This window comes from Pristiophorus japonicus, chromosome 7 (assembly GCF_044704955.1).
Source record: "Pristiophorus japonicus isolate sPriJap1 chromosome 7, sPriJap1.hap1, whole genome shotgun sequence".
NCBI lineage: Eukaryota > Metazoa > Chordata > Chondrichthyes > Pristiophoridae > Pristiophorus > Pristiophorus japonicus.
The window spans coordinates 166,863,361-166,878,277 of NC_091983.1; the positions used below are offsets into that span (position 1 = coordinate 166,863,361).

Below are 14,917 nucleotides of genomic sequence, written 5' to 3' on the forward strand. Positions count from 1 at the left end.
GGGTGTCGGGTCTGGTCGGCGGGGGGGCGGGGGGAGGGAGGAGCGGGTGTCGGGTCTGGTCCGGAGGCGGGGGGGCGGGGGGGGGAGGAGCGGGGTGTCGGGTCTGGTCGGCGGGGGGGCGGGGGGAGGAGCGGGTGTCGGGTCTGGTCGGCGGGGGGGCGGGGGGAGGAGCGGGTGTCGGGTCTGGTCCGGAGGCGGGGGAGGAGCGGGTGTCGGGTCTGGTCGGCGGGGGGGGCGGGGGGAGGAGCGGGTGTCGGGTCTGGTCCGGAGGCAGGGGGAGGAGCGGGTGTCGGGTCTGGTCCGGAGGCGGGGGGAGGAGCGGGTGTCGGGTCTGGTCGGGCGGGGGGGCGGGGGAGGAGCGGGTGTCGGGTCTGGTCGGCGGGGGGGCGGGGGGAGGAGCGGGTGTCGGGTCTGGTCGGCGGGGGGGGCGGGGGGAGGAGCGGGTGTCGGGTCTGGTCGGCGGGGGGGCGGGGGGGGGAGCGGGTGTCGGGTCTGGTCGGCGGGGGGGCGGGGGGAGGAGCGGGTGTCGGGTCTGGTCGGCGGGGGGGCGGGGGGGGAGCGGGTGTCGGGTCTGGTCCGGAGGCGGGGGGAGGAGCGGGTGTCGGGTCTGGTCGGCGGGGGGGCGGGGGGAGGAGCGGGTGTCGGGTCTGGTCGGCGGGGGGGCGGGGGGGGAGCGGGTGTTGGGTCTGGTCGGCGGGGGGGCGGGGGGAGGAGCGGGTGTCGGGTCTGGTCGGCGGGGGGGGCGGGGGGGGGAGCGGGTGTCGGGTCTGGTCCGGAGGCGGGGGGAGGAGCGGGTGTCGGGTCTGGTCCGGAGGCAGGGGGAGGAGCGGGTGTCGGGTCTGGTCGGCGGGGGGGCGGGGGGGGGAGCGGGTGTCGGGTCTGGTCCGGAGGCGGGGGGAGGAGCGGGTGTCGGGTCTGGTCGGGGGGGGGGAAGCAGGAGCTGGCCGTGGGAGGAGCCTTATTCACGCAGCCCCAGTGAGGCCATTGGGCCAGGGCTAGGGGCTGCGTGCTTCGGGCCCCTCCCACACAGTTCGGCGCCTGGAGCTACTGCACTTGCGTGCCCACTGTTGCGCGCATGTGCAGAGGTCCCGGCACTGTTTTCAGCGCAGGGACCTGGCTCCGACCCCCCACAGCTCGTGCTGGCTGCGCCGAGGGCCAGAGGACCTGCAAGTAGGTGGAGAATACCGAGGATATTTTTAGGCGCCGTTTTAGGTACGAAAAACGGGCGCCCAGCTCAGAGGGGCGCCCGTTTTTTTTCTTGTGGAAACTTGGGCCCAAGAAGGGGAACGGATAGGGTAGATAAAGAGAAACTATTTTCACTGGTTGGGGAGTCTAGGACTAGGGGTCATAGTCTAAAAATTAGAGCCAGACCTTTCAGGAGTGAAACTAGGAAACACTTCTACACACAAAAGGTGTTAGAAGTTTGGAACTCTTTTCCGTAAATGGCAGTTGATGCTCGATCAATTGTTAACTTTAAATCTGAGATTGATAGATTTTTGTTAACCAAAGGTATTAAGGGATATGAGCCAATGCCAGATATATGGAGTTAGATCACAGATCAGCCATGATCTCATTGAATGACGGAACAGGCTCGAGGGGCTAAATGGCCTACTCCTGTTCCTATGTATTGAATTGTCAGGCAAGTAGATCTATTATGATTTGACAAAGAAAGTATCAGATTGTATGGAACAACACTGGAACTACTGGCCGATCAACTGCTTCCTGTGCATTATCATCACCATCATAGGCAGTCCCTTGGAATCAAGGAAGACTTGCTTCCACTCTAAAAATGAGTCCTTAGGTGGCTGAACAGTCCAATACGAGAACCGCAGTCCCTGTCACAGGTGGGACAGATAGTCGTTGAGGGAAGGGATGGGTGGGACTGGTTTGCTGCATGCTCTTTCCGCTGCCTGTGCTTGGTTTCTGCATGCTCTCGGCGATGAGACTCGAGGTGCTCAGCGCCTTCGCAGATGCACTTCCTCCACTTAGGGTGGTCTTTGGCCAGGGACTCCCAGGTGTCAGTGGGGATGTTGCACTTTATCAGGGAAGCTTTGAGGATGTCCTTGTAACGTTTCCTTTACTCAGCTTTGGCTCGTTTGCTGTGAAGGGGTTCCGAGTAGAGCGCTTGCTTTGGGAGTCTCGTGTCTAGCATGCGAACAATGTGCCTACCCAGCAGAGCTGATCAAGTGTGGTTAGTGCTTCAATGCTGGGGATGTTGGCCTGGTTGAGGACGCTAATGTTGGTGCGTCTGTCCTTCCATCCTCCCCTGTGCAAGCTACAGCCATTAAACACCTTCTGCTGGGACATTCTGTACTAGGATGATCCAGGGTATGCTTTACCTAGAGGCTTTTGGGCAGCTGGGGAAAGAAAGAAAGAACTTGGACTTATACAGCACCTTTTAATTTCCTCAGACATCTCAAAGTGATCACAGCCAACAAATTGGTTTTGAAGAGTAGTCATTGTTGTTTTATAGACAAATGTGGCAGCCAATTTGCATACAATAAGGAACTAATTGGAGCTTTTGATTGAGGAGTAAATGTCGGCCAGGACACCGTGAAATATCCCCTACTCTAATTCAAATAGTTCTATGAGACCTTCTACATCCATGTACCTGGGCAAACAGGCTTTGGTTTAATGTCTGAAAGATAGTACCTCCGATACTGCAGCACTCCCTCAGTGCTGGACTAAAGTATCTTCCTAAATGTTGTGCTCATATCTCAGGAGTAGGACTTGAACTCACAACCTTCTGACTGAGAGATGAAAATGCTACTGCTGGGCCAATCTGACACTAAATGAGGTGCATTTTAACAATTTCCCCTTTTATCTGCGTGGGGATATTTTAAGATGCTTGGCTTAATATTTTGTAAAATTATTGTAATGAAGTTAAGCCCTACAACCTATTTGAAGAATGAACCTTCTCCCATTAGAGAAGTGCGAGTTTGATTACTTTCTTTATGAGAACCTTTGGCACATGTGAGTTATTCAATGTACCTCATAAATTAAATATTCTCAAACACCAATAAAATTAACATTGCATTCGTTAAATTATTAGCAGAACTGTTGTGATGCACAGAGTCAAGCCACACTCATAGGCACAGTGAAAGATCACAACTTTTAAACATAACAAAATGGTCTCTTACCATTTGAGGCCAGAAAGTTAGTTCCTAAATTTGTTTTGTTTGCGATCCAAGTATGAATTTTTTCACAATTTATCTCAGATTACTTAGTTTTATCTAGTAGTTTTCAACAGTATTTAAAATGACTCTGAAATTAAGCCATAAAAGCTCCATTGTTCAAACTGTAGCGTATATCAGAGTGTTACAGAAACACATCAATCAAACCAACAACAAGTCTGCGCCACTTTTTTTCTCTGCATGAGTGGCCTGGTCTAATCACACTTTCCTCATTTCCTTAATGTTTCTCTTTTTCAAGCAATTATCTAACTCCCATTTTTGGACTTGCTTCAGTAATAGTTTGTGGCAAAGAATTTATGTTCCTAACCACTCTCTGTTTAAAGAATTTTTTAAACTTCCTTTTTATTATTTTTTGATTATCTTAAATTTATGCCCTCTTCTTATCATATCACCAACCTATGGAAACAATCTATTACTACTTATCATATCATAACCCCTCATTAACCTTAAAGACCTTTATTAGGTCAACCCTGAACTTTCTCAGCAGTAGTGAAGAAAACCCTAAATTTGCAAGTCTCCTTCTAATCCTAGAAAGCTGCAAAGAATTTTCTGCTCAACAGAAGATTGTCTCCTCCTCCTCCTCCTCCTCACTTACAACAGACAAAGTTTATCCTTAGCAACAACTCATGCCAACAATTTTAAATCCAGCTTAAACATGAAGAAAAGTGCAATTGTTTATAATCAATTTCTGTTGGGACTGAATTTAAGATAGGTTTTTCTGCATTTTTTATTGAAAGTAATAGTATTAGGATCAAGTGTATGAAAATAGAGAAATGGGGCTGAAAATTTTGGGTGGAAGAAGGTTTTGCCCACAGTTCCCAACAATTAATTTTCACCCACAGGAATGGGCTTTAAATTCTGGAAATATGACACAATTCTGGCGACAGGGCAGGGAGGTGGGGTGGGGGGAGCTGCAGATTGGGTTTGGAAACTGCATCCACCAGGTTTAACCACATGCATCTCTCGCTGGAAATTTCGCACCAGGAAGGGGGCTGGGCAAGTGCTTCTTAAGCCTGCACTGACCATGGGAGCTTGTCTGTCTGGCACCTTCCCAGGTTACCTCTGGGAATTCCATACAGTTAGGCCCAGCACATCCCACACCTGCTAAGAGTAAGCGTGGCTTTGTGTTCCAGACCAACTGAAGGCCCCAAAGGCGTGAAGGACCAAAGGTAATCAATTCCAGAATAAGCTGAGTACTTTTAGAATGCATCCCCTCATTTCCCTGTGGGGACATAAATTTATTAATATTTTAATCTTCAGCTCAGTAAGCGTCTTGGGCTTCAGAGCAGCAGTGATACAATTAAAATTATACCATATTTAATCAGATTATGAAATGCCCTTTCACATTAATTCCATTACAGATGGTCAGTACAGTAGATCTTCTCTGTTGTAGTAGTTTTGAGATCCATGCAGAAATCATATTGAAGAACAATGTTATAGGCAAGATGAATTATATAGTTTCACTATTAATTGGGGAGCTATAAGTAATGTGTATTATAACAGACATCTCTGTATGCGCACGTGAGTGTTGTTGAGGAGCAAGTACTAACACACCCCTTCAGAAGTTTATTCATAAACATAATAAACTTACAGATTTAAACGTGTATTTAATGATTAGTATCACATTAGGGTTAGGATTAATTACACGGAGCTGTTTACTTTTGAACTTGCTCTTGGGTTTATTGCCTCAATAAGAGAAAAAAATAACTTAGTAGTGATCTTTATAATACAACCTTGATCCATAATCAAATTTCCATGATTTGATTTTAAAAATTGCCTTATAACCAGCAAATTCATGTTCTAATGAACAGAAGTTTATTGTGGAATTCCAATTAAAATCCTTTCTTATTTCTAGATTAATAAAATTGCAGCCATTATATTGAAAATGATTTGTCAGACAAAATAAATATGGTATGGCACTGTGGGAATAATAGTAAACACTGATCCCCTGCTTGCAGCAGAGAGATATGCTCAAAGAGAATCACAGAACCATACAAGTTCACAGCACAGAAGAATATCATTCAGTCCATTGTATCTATGCCAGCTCTTTTGCTAGGCCAATCCAAAACTAATCCCACTGCCCTGCTCACACCCCATACTGTTGTAACTTACTCTATTTAAAACGTTTAACTACATTTCCCTCAAAAAGGAACAATGGTATCTGCCTCAACTACACCCTATGGCAAATCATTCCATGCTTGACAATTCTCTATATAAAGAAATATCGTCTAACCTCCATTCCTCACTAGTGGCAATTTTAAATTGATGACGACCTCTTCATTAATTCCCCAACCAGAGCAAAGAGTCTTTCAACACTCTACATGATTTTAAAAACCTCTATTAAATCTCCTTTTAGCCTTCTCTGCTCCAGTGGAAATAGTCACAGTATCTCAGGTGCCTTTTCATAACTATAGATTTTCATCCCTTGTATCATCCTATGTTGTAGGCTCTCTCTCTCTGGATTCAAATGCATTTTCTATAATGGGGCACCAACATTGCACAGTGTATTCTAACTATGGCCTAGTTATTGCTGTGTACAAATTTATCATCACCTCTTTGCTCTTGTGCTCTATGTCCCTATTTATAAAACTCAAAATGCTTTCAGCCGTTTTCATGGCGTTATCAACTGTACTCATACTTTTAAGGATTTATGTATTTGCACCTAGGTGGCTGAATTTCCATGGGGTTCTCCCACTCATCCGCTGTAACTTTGGCGGAAGAGCCACAGAAACCCCAGGAACTGCCTTTATGGTGTTTTTCTCCAGGGTTTGCATGGCTCTTCCACTAAAGTTACAGCAGCCAAGTAGAAGGCACCGCATGGAAATTAACCCCTTTGGTTTCTTTGCTCCTCCACATTTTTCTCTATCTTTCCATGAGCTTCTACACCCATTGCTTGTTTTCTTTTCTCAAAATGCATCACCATTAAATTATATCTGCCACCTCCCTGCCCATTCCACTAACCTGTGTATGTCCCCTTGAAAGTTTTTTGAAGTGCGGGCTGAAGATAGGGCAGGAACATTTTATCACTAATTCACCAACCTGTGCCCCCTTCAAGCACTGGGAGCACGGGATCAGTGAATGTTTCTAAATATTTTCACATCAGGGTCATGTGTGTTTCAGTAGGAAAGGATTTTATAAAGACGTGACATTTTGGAAAACTTTTTTAAAATTTGGTTGGTGTAATCTGTAACAATGTATTGTTTCTTTTGTTGTATCAATGTACCATCTGTCTTTCAGTGCTCTGAGATATTGGTTGTAACATTTGTTGGTCTCCAAGTGAATGCTGCTTCAATGGGGAGTGCTGAGCAGCCTGCTTTAGGCATGGGTTTTGGCTTCCTCACAGCTCTTGATTGTGTTACAGAAATCTCCTGTGGTGCAACAGTGCACACTCCCATAGTCCAGACAGTGAAGCAGATTATGATATTGCCAAACAGGCACTGTTATTACAAACTGCTAAACCAAGCTGTAATATAGCAAACAGTCCACTTTTATTAAAATAGCCTCTTGCAAAAATGATATGACTTATAAGTTGCTTCTAAGAACTACCCGGGTGCACTTACAGAGCTTCCCTGTGCTCAGGATTAGCGGGGTCTCCATGTACCAACCCTGACCTGAAATCCAACTCTCTCCATCAATCTCTTCCTCCACCTCTGTCAACTCTTACATATGTGCTACATGGTGTTTCAACTCACTACCTGCTCTATAAGGCTGTCATTTGGGAAGGATACAAAAAACGTACAATAGTGTTTTATATGGTTTTTGTATTAATGAGTGAACTAGAAATAATGTAAGCAATATTGGTGAGTGTTACAGTGAAGGACTACTATTTGTTGTGTCACATAAGTGACATTTGATCATATGGTTCACAATAACTCTGCTTATGGAGTACAGCATTTGGAACAGTTTATCTTTTTCCTTCATGTGTTTTTAATGATTTCTTCATTGAGTGTAATTTTGAACAAAAAAAATTAAGTAAGACATTATTCTTATATATTATATATTCAGTTACTTGACACTGAGGACTATATTTGCTTAACCTCATCATATTTGGCTACTCGGTACAGGAATGTTACTCTAATCTCTACTCACTTATATGTGGAGAACATTCATTGATTCAGCTGTGCTGAGGTCAGTTTCATATGCAGTAAATTATTGGGTCCATATGAAAGATATATAGCTTTTAAGGTTTGAGGTCAGGCAGCAGCAGGCATTTAGTTTGATTGAGAAATTAAAATGATTTGTTGATGGTCTTTTTTTTGGAGAACAGCGGTACACTGTTCCACACTACCAATACTTTATTAGTCATGGTAGTGAATGTTAGTCCCTAGCACTCGACTATTGCAAGTTTCTCATAACTATCTACCATCATTAATATAAAACTTTAAACTTCAGTTTCTATGTTCAGTCTCTCGTGGCGTCATTCATGGCATTAAAATGCATCGGGTGCCATTAGCAAATAGTAGCCGTACAAAGGGGACAATGAAAATGCTTCTTGGCCCAGGCAGGATAACTTTCACATGCACATAAACCATCCCATATTGTATTCAATGAGATGAAAATACCCACATGAGCACCCCTCTGGTATAACCATACAGTTGTTTAAGTTTTCTTTAGTTTTTAACACAGAGGACACTAATTGCATACAAATCCATCATAATCTATGCAAAAAATAAACTGGATACTTTATAACACTTCACTGCACTGTGTAAGATTGTGGGAATACAGGCTGTGCTCAGAAGGGTGGATGTTGCTTTAATGAGTTTCAACCTACAACCTGGTGTCCCTCCAATACAGCATTGGACTGTGCAGTATAGTTCTTAGTAATTCCGTTTCTGCTGGCTGCATAATAGTACAATTGTCGGCTGTTTTCTTTTTAATGAAAACTCTGTAACAAACACAACACCACACACATCAAGCACATCTAAAATGCACTTTATTTATCACAGTGAAATTATGAATTAAACAATTACATTATCATTTTCATCGCACGCTTAAAAAGGAAATAACAGCAGCCAGTGGTTGTGATAGGTGTATCAAGTCTGCCACCTTCTGGTTGACTAATGCCTTATGATTCTAAGAACCTAAATGCCATAATAAAGATTCCTTCACTTTAGCACAGTACCCTGAACTGTATCTATTAACCATTTTCTTGCCTTTATTATTTTAAATAGATGAAAGTTCATTGATAAATGAATCACTTTAATTAACCAGTGCATGTAATTTTATTTGAGTCTGCATTAAATAAAATATCAATCAACAGAGGTCATGAAAAGAATATTATTGTTAAGAAAATAAGTTTTCTGAACTGTTAAAGAGGCATTTCAGCACTAAAAACAACTGAAAACAAGACTAGTTTTATTAGTCAATAACCACGATAGCGCAGTTATGAATTCAGCATTTTTATATTTCTATGCATTTCTCTAATCCTGCTTTAAAATGTAATCGTTAGAAATGTATATCTTTTATGGTGAAAGGGTAAAATTGTGCAAGTTGGAGGCTGAAAATGTTTCTCAGTATTGAAATCAATCTTGTTACAAAGGTTCATTATTATTATAGTCCTTGATCAAGCATTTTGCATGTTGTAACATGCTATACATGAATGCTCTAACCTAGAAAACAAAGGGGTTGAAGACCACTTGATTTAAAATAGTAACTGCACTTAAAATTGCAAGATAATTTTCCATTAGCAGAGTGGTATTTTTGTATTTTATTAATTTGATTATCTTTTAACAGGAATGTGATCAAGTTCATATAGATGATGTCTCCTCTGATGACAATGGACAGGATTTAAGGTAATTTTATCCTACCGAAAAAATTAATATTACAAAAGAAACTGATTTTAAAATGACAAATACATATTGTTTTGCTCTATTATAGTACCTACAGTTTTGCAACTGATGGTTTTCATGCAGCTGCCACCAGTGCAAACCTCTGCTTAGCAACTGGTGTGCGAGGAGGGGTCGATTGGATGAGAAAATTAGCCTTCCGCTACAGGCGTGTAAAAGAACTATATAACACTTACAAAAACAATGTAGGAGGTGAGTATGGTTTATATTTGCCCTGATTAACTTGGTTACTTGCTGCTTCTTTAAATAATGACAATTTAATAATATGCTATTTTCATAATGAACATCATTCACAGTCATCCAAGTCTGTGCTGCCATTGAAAGAAAATTCTCTCTAGTGATCAATCTAACGACCTGCCCTTGTCATTCAAAACACTCTGCAGTTGAAATCACCTATATTTAGCACACTGGTGAACAACCCTTGTACAAAATTCTTAGCTGCACCATGTTAACAAAGTTCTTTATGTGTTTAAAACAAACTGATGGAGGAGATTGTATGTAAGTGAAATTTAAAGGGATGGGATCATTTATGGGGAGTATCACAATTGGGGGCAAAGTTCAGCAAACTGTTGCAGTGTATTAAAAGGCATCTCAACCCGTGAGGACCCTTTGCCAAAGCTGATAGGGCAGAGCATTAAAAAGTAGCAGGTACAATAGTTAAGGCCACATCTTCCCTTTCAAAAATGTGATTTAAGATGAATATGTCTCCAACTGATGCACATTTGGCCCTAAATTAACTAAACTAGGTAATCCAAAACAACTATATTCTTTAAAAAAGAAAAAAGTTGTTTTAAATTAACAATAAATTGGTAAACGAAGAGTTACGCTTTCATGTGGCTGAAACATACAACCCACCGGAATAATAGCTGAAGCAAGTTGGAGAGTGATAATGAGGCCTGTGTACCATGTCTGCATAGTTTTCTGGAACTCCAGGTGTATCTCTCATGACAGGCTGGGAGCTCCAGGACTCTATAGTGGGCCACTGATTTTGTACTAGTGCTTTTCCAGCGAGGAAGGGAAGGGACAGGTGAAAGCACCAGAGAAGGGGATTTTGGTGCCAAGGGGGGAACATTTTTTTTAAAGAAATGCAGCCGTCATTTGATATCCATTCCACTAATCAGGCATTCCCTTTGCAATATGGTGCAGCCATATTATTTATATTAAAATCTGGTACCTAATGAGTCTAAGGCCTAGCATGCAGCACTTATGCAGGTTCCCAGCCCACTTTACAATCACCACACACATTGAGATGCTGAATAGTTCAAAGGTGTTGTTGGCCTGAGGCCGGAGATTCTGTGGAGATTAGGCACCCACCGTAATATTGTCACCCCCTTGATGTGACTCTTTGTTAACTACACAATGCAACATGAGTATCTCATAGGAAGTACAATCTAAAAGAGAAAAATGCAATTTACATTTGAAAAAAATCATCCTGAGAAATTATTTTAAGTTCCACTGCATTATAGAATAAACTAAAGTATTTTAATATTGTTTGAAACTGAGAGAATAGCGATTGTTTTCCAGTGTAGCTGAAATTTCACTCCATTAAACCGTTAAAAAATACTTTATTGAACCCAATGCACGAGCGCTCAAGTTTATGAAGAAATCAATGGACGGAAAATCTTGGGCATTGTACCCATGATTTTCCGATATGCACTCGTAGCTGGTGAAGCTCCTCGCCGCTGGTGCATACTTGGAAAATTTAGACTCCAGGTTATTGATCAGAAAATATATTCTCACTATGCATTTCTCAGTATATTTTCTTATATTTTATTTTAGGACTTCTTGGTCCAGCAAAAAGAGATCCCTGGCTTCAATTAAGGGCTGAGGTTGAGGCCCTGACAGACTCCTGGTTGTCAAATGCACTTAAATCACTGTCAATCATCAGCTCAAGGTAGGATTTACTGTATAATAATTCATTAGAAATAACATTTAAATCTATGCACCCTAACACAAAAGTTTCTGTATAAGAATAACTGTTGCTCACTGCTGAAGCTTCCAGGGCACAGTCACTTCATTGCTCTGTGGTCAGGACAAGGTGTTAATTTGCACTAGAGGTTTCTTTAATCTCCCAACAATAGTTTTGGCTATCATAGTAAATAACAATATTATAACACGTGCGCTTTGATAATTTCCAATAAATGACTTGTGAAATGCATGGAGGTCATTAATGCATGGACAAAGTGTAGAGGAAGATCCGCCAGAGAGAATTGCATCCCTTTAATGGAGGAAGATCATGCAGGGAGAATCACCAGCCCTTAATGAATTAAGATCAAGCATGGAGGATCACATATCCCAAAATGGAGGTTGCTCGATTTTCCTTTCATTTAACTTAATAGAAGGACAATCAGATGGACTCTGTTATGAGCATGTGATCCTCCTGGCTTTATTTTCCTCTCTGCACTCTGCCCAGCTGATCCATTACGCCTGTTATGTATGTGAACCCGTAAATACCATGTCTAACCACCAGAGGACTTATCCCCTGGAGTCTCAAGGGATCCCACAATCCCTTGGGAGCACCTGTCTATAAGGAGGCCTCACAGGCTGGAGAGGCACTCTGAGATCTGCAATAAAGGACTATGGTCACACCTTACTTTGAGCTTGCAGTATCTAGTCTGACACTTTATTCAAGACATAACAACTGGTGACGAGATACAAATGACGAACCGTGGGCATCCTGGAGAAATTTTCGGAGGGAGATGATTGGAAAACCTTCGTGGAGCGACTCGACCAATAATTCGTGGCCAACGAGCTGGAAGGAAAAGCGAACGCTGCCAAACGAAGGGCGATCCTCCTCATCATTTGCGGGGCACCAACGTATGGCCTCATGAAAAATCTGCTCGCTCCAGCGAAACCCACAGACAGGTCGTACGATGAGTTGTGCACACTGGTCCGAGAGCATCTAAACCCGAAGGAAAGCGTTCTGATAGCGAGGTATCGGTTCTACACGTGCAAAAGGTCTGAAGGCCAGGAAGTGCCGAGCTACGTCGACAAGCAAGAGATTGCAAATTTGAAGAACACTTGGAGCACATGCTCAGGGACTTCTTTGTACTTGGCATTGGCCATGAAGTAAAACTTTTGACTGTAGAGACCCCAACCTTGAGTAAAGCCATAGCGATAGCCTTGGCGTTTATTGCCACCAGTGACAATACCAAACACATGAGTGCTGCTGCAAGTACTGTGAACAAAGTAACATTGTTTTCGAATCAAAATGTACATGGCAGGACTTACATACCTGCAGCTGCACGTCCGCAGATGACTCAGAGTCCACCATCAAGGGTGGTGAATACAAGGCCATTAACATCTTGTTGGTGCTGTGGGGGTGATCATCATTTCCATTCATGCCACTTCAAAGGATACGTTTGCAAGGGCTGTGGAACAAAGGGAAACCTCCAACGTATGTGCAGGCGAGCTTAAAACCCTGCTAATCCTGCAAACCATCATGTTGCAGAGGACAGATCCACGGTGGATCACGACGAACCAGAGCTTCAGACCGAGGAGGCAGAGATATATGGGTGCACACATTTACCACAAAGTGTCCCCAATAATGCTGAATGTTGAATTAAATGGACTCCCGGTGTCCATGGAGCTGGACACGGGCGCAAGCCAGTCCATAATGAGCAAAAAGACTTTTGATAAATTGAGGTGCAGCAAGGCCTCAAGGCCAGTCCTGACTCCCATTCGTACTAAACTGAGAACGTACATAAAGGAACTGATTCCCATAATCGGCAGTGCTACCGGAAAGGTCTCCTCCGATGGAGCGATGCACGAATTACCACTCTGGGTGGTACCGGCCGATGGTCCAATGCTGTTCGGCAGGAGCTGGCTGGGAAAGATATAGAAACATACAAACATAGAAAATAGGTGCAGGAGTAGGCCATTCGGCCCTTCTAGCCTGCACCGCCATTCAATGAGTTCATGGCTGAACATGCAACTTCAGTACCCCATTCCTGCTTTCTCGCCATACCCCTTGATCCCCCTAGTAGTAAGGACTTCATCTAACTCCTTTTTGAATATATTTAGTGAATTGGCCTCAACAACTTTCTGTGGTAGAGAATTCCACAGGTTCACCACTCTCTGGGTGAAGAAGTTTCTCCTCATCTCGGTCCTAAATGGCTTACCCCTTATCCTTAGACTGTGTCCCCTGGTTCTGGACTTCCCCAACATTGGGAACATTCTTCCTGCATCTAACCTGTCTAAACCCATCAGAATTTTAAACATTTCAATGAGGTCCCCTCTCATTCTTCTTAACTCCAGTGAATACAAGCCCAGTTGATCCAGTCTTTCTTGATAGGTCAGTCCCGCCATCCCGGGAATCAGTCTGGTGAACCTTCGCTGCACTCCCTCAATAGCAAGAATGTCCTTCCTCAGGTTAGGAGACCAAAACTGTACACAATACTCCAGGTGTGGCCTCACCAAGGCCCTGTACAACTGTAGCAACACCTCCCTGCCCCTGTACTCAAATCCCCTCGCTATGAAGGCCAACATGCCATTTGCTTTCTTAACCGCCTGCTGTACCTGCATGCCAACCTTCAATGACTGATGTACCATGACACCCAAGTCTCGTTGCACCTCCCCTTTTCCTAATCTGTCACCATTCAGATAATAGTCTGTCTCTCTGTTTTTACCACCAAAGTGGATAACCTCACATTTATCCACATTATACTTCATCTGCCATGCATTTGCCCACTCACCTGACCTATCCAAGTCACTCTGCAGCCTCATAGCATCCTCCTCGCAGCTCACACTGCCACCCAACTTAGTGTCATCCGCAAATTTGGAGATACTACATTTAATCCCCTCGTCCAAATCATTATTGTACAATGTAAACAGCTGGGGCCCCAGCACAGAACCTTGCGGTACCCCACTAGTCACTGCCTGCCATTCTGAAAAGTACCCATTTACTCCAACTCTTTGCTTCCTGCCTGACAACTAGTTCTCAATCCATGTCAGCACACTACCCCCAATCCCATGTGCTTTAACTTTGCACATTAATCTCTTGTGTGGGACCTTGTCGAAAGCCTTCTGAAAGTCCAAATATACCACATCGACTGGTTCTCCCTTGTCCACTCTACTGGAAACATCCTCAAAAAATTCCAGAAGATTTGTCAAGCATGATTTCCCTTTCACAAATCCATGCTGACTTGGACCTATCATGTCACCTCTTTCCAAATGCGCTGCTATGACATCCTTAATAATTGATTCCATCATTTTACCCACTACTGATGTCAGGCTGACCGGTCTATAATTCCCTGTTTTCTCTCTCCCTCCTTTTTAAAAAAGTGGGGTTACATTGGCTACCCTCCACTCGATAGGGACTGATCCAGAGTCTATGGAATGTTGGAAAATGACTGTCAATACATCTGCTATTTCCAAGGCCACCTCCTTAAGTACTCTGGGATGCAGTCCATCAGGCCCTGGGGATTTATCGGCCTTCAATCCCATCAATTTCCCCAACACAATTTCCCGACTAATAAGGATTTCCCTCAGTTCCTCCTTCTTACTAGACCCTCTGACCCCTTTTATATCCGGAAGGTTGTTTGTGTCCTCCTTAGTGAATACCGAACCAAAGTACTTGTTCAATTGGTCTGCCATTTCTTTGTTCCCCATTATGACTTCCCCTGATTCTGACTGCAGGGGACTTACGTTTGTCTTTACTAACCTTTTTCTCTTTACATATCTATGGAAACTTTTGCAGTCCATCTTAATGTTCCCTGCAAGCTTCTTCTCGTACTCCATTTTCCCTGCCCTAATCAAGCCCTTTGTCCTCCTCTGCTGAGTTCTAAATTTCTCCCAGCCCCAGGTTCACTGCTATTTCTGGCCAATTTGTATGCTACTTCCTTGGCTTTAATACTATCCCTGATTTCCCTTGATAGC

The 14,917-nt window shown here is 43.5% G+C and overlaps 1 protein-coding gene across 17 annotated transcripts in view; it reads left to right on the plus strand.

The window, feature by feature from the left end:
* Positions 1 to 14,917, plus strand: part of eya4 (EYA transcriptional coactivator and phosphatase 4) — a 535,797-nt gene that overhangs the window by 492,926 nt on the left and 27,954 nt on the right. For all 17 annotated transcript variants that reach the window (XM_070885523.1, XM_070885521.1, XM_070885537.1 and 14 more), the window contains 3 exons: positions 8,928 to 8,986; positions 9,072 to 9,232; positions 10,820 to 10,934. In XM_070885523.1, the coding sequence (XP_070741624.1) occupies positions 8,928 to 8,986; positions 9,072 to 9,232; positions 10,820 to 10,934 (335 nt within the window). The remainder of the gene's footprint in view (positions 1 to 8,927; positions 8,987 to 9,071; positions 9,233 to 10,819; positions 10,935 to 14,917) is intronic.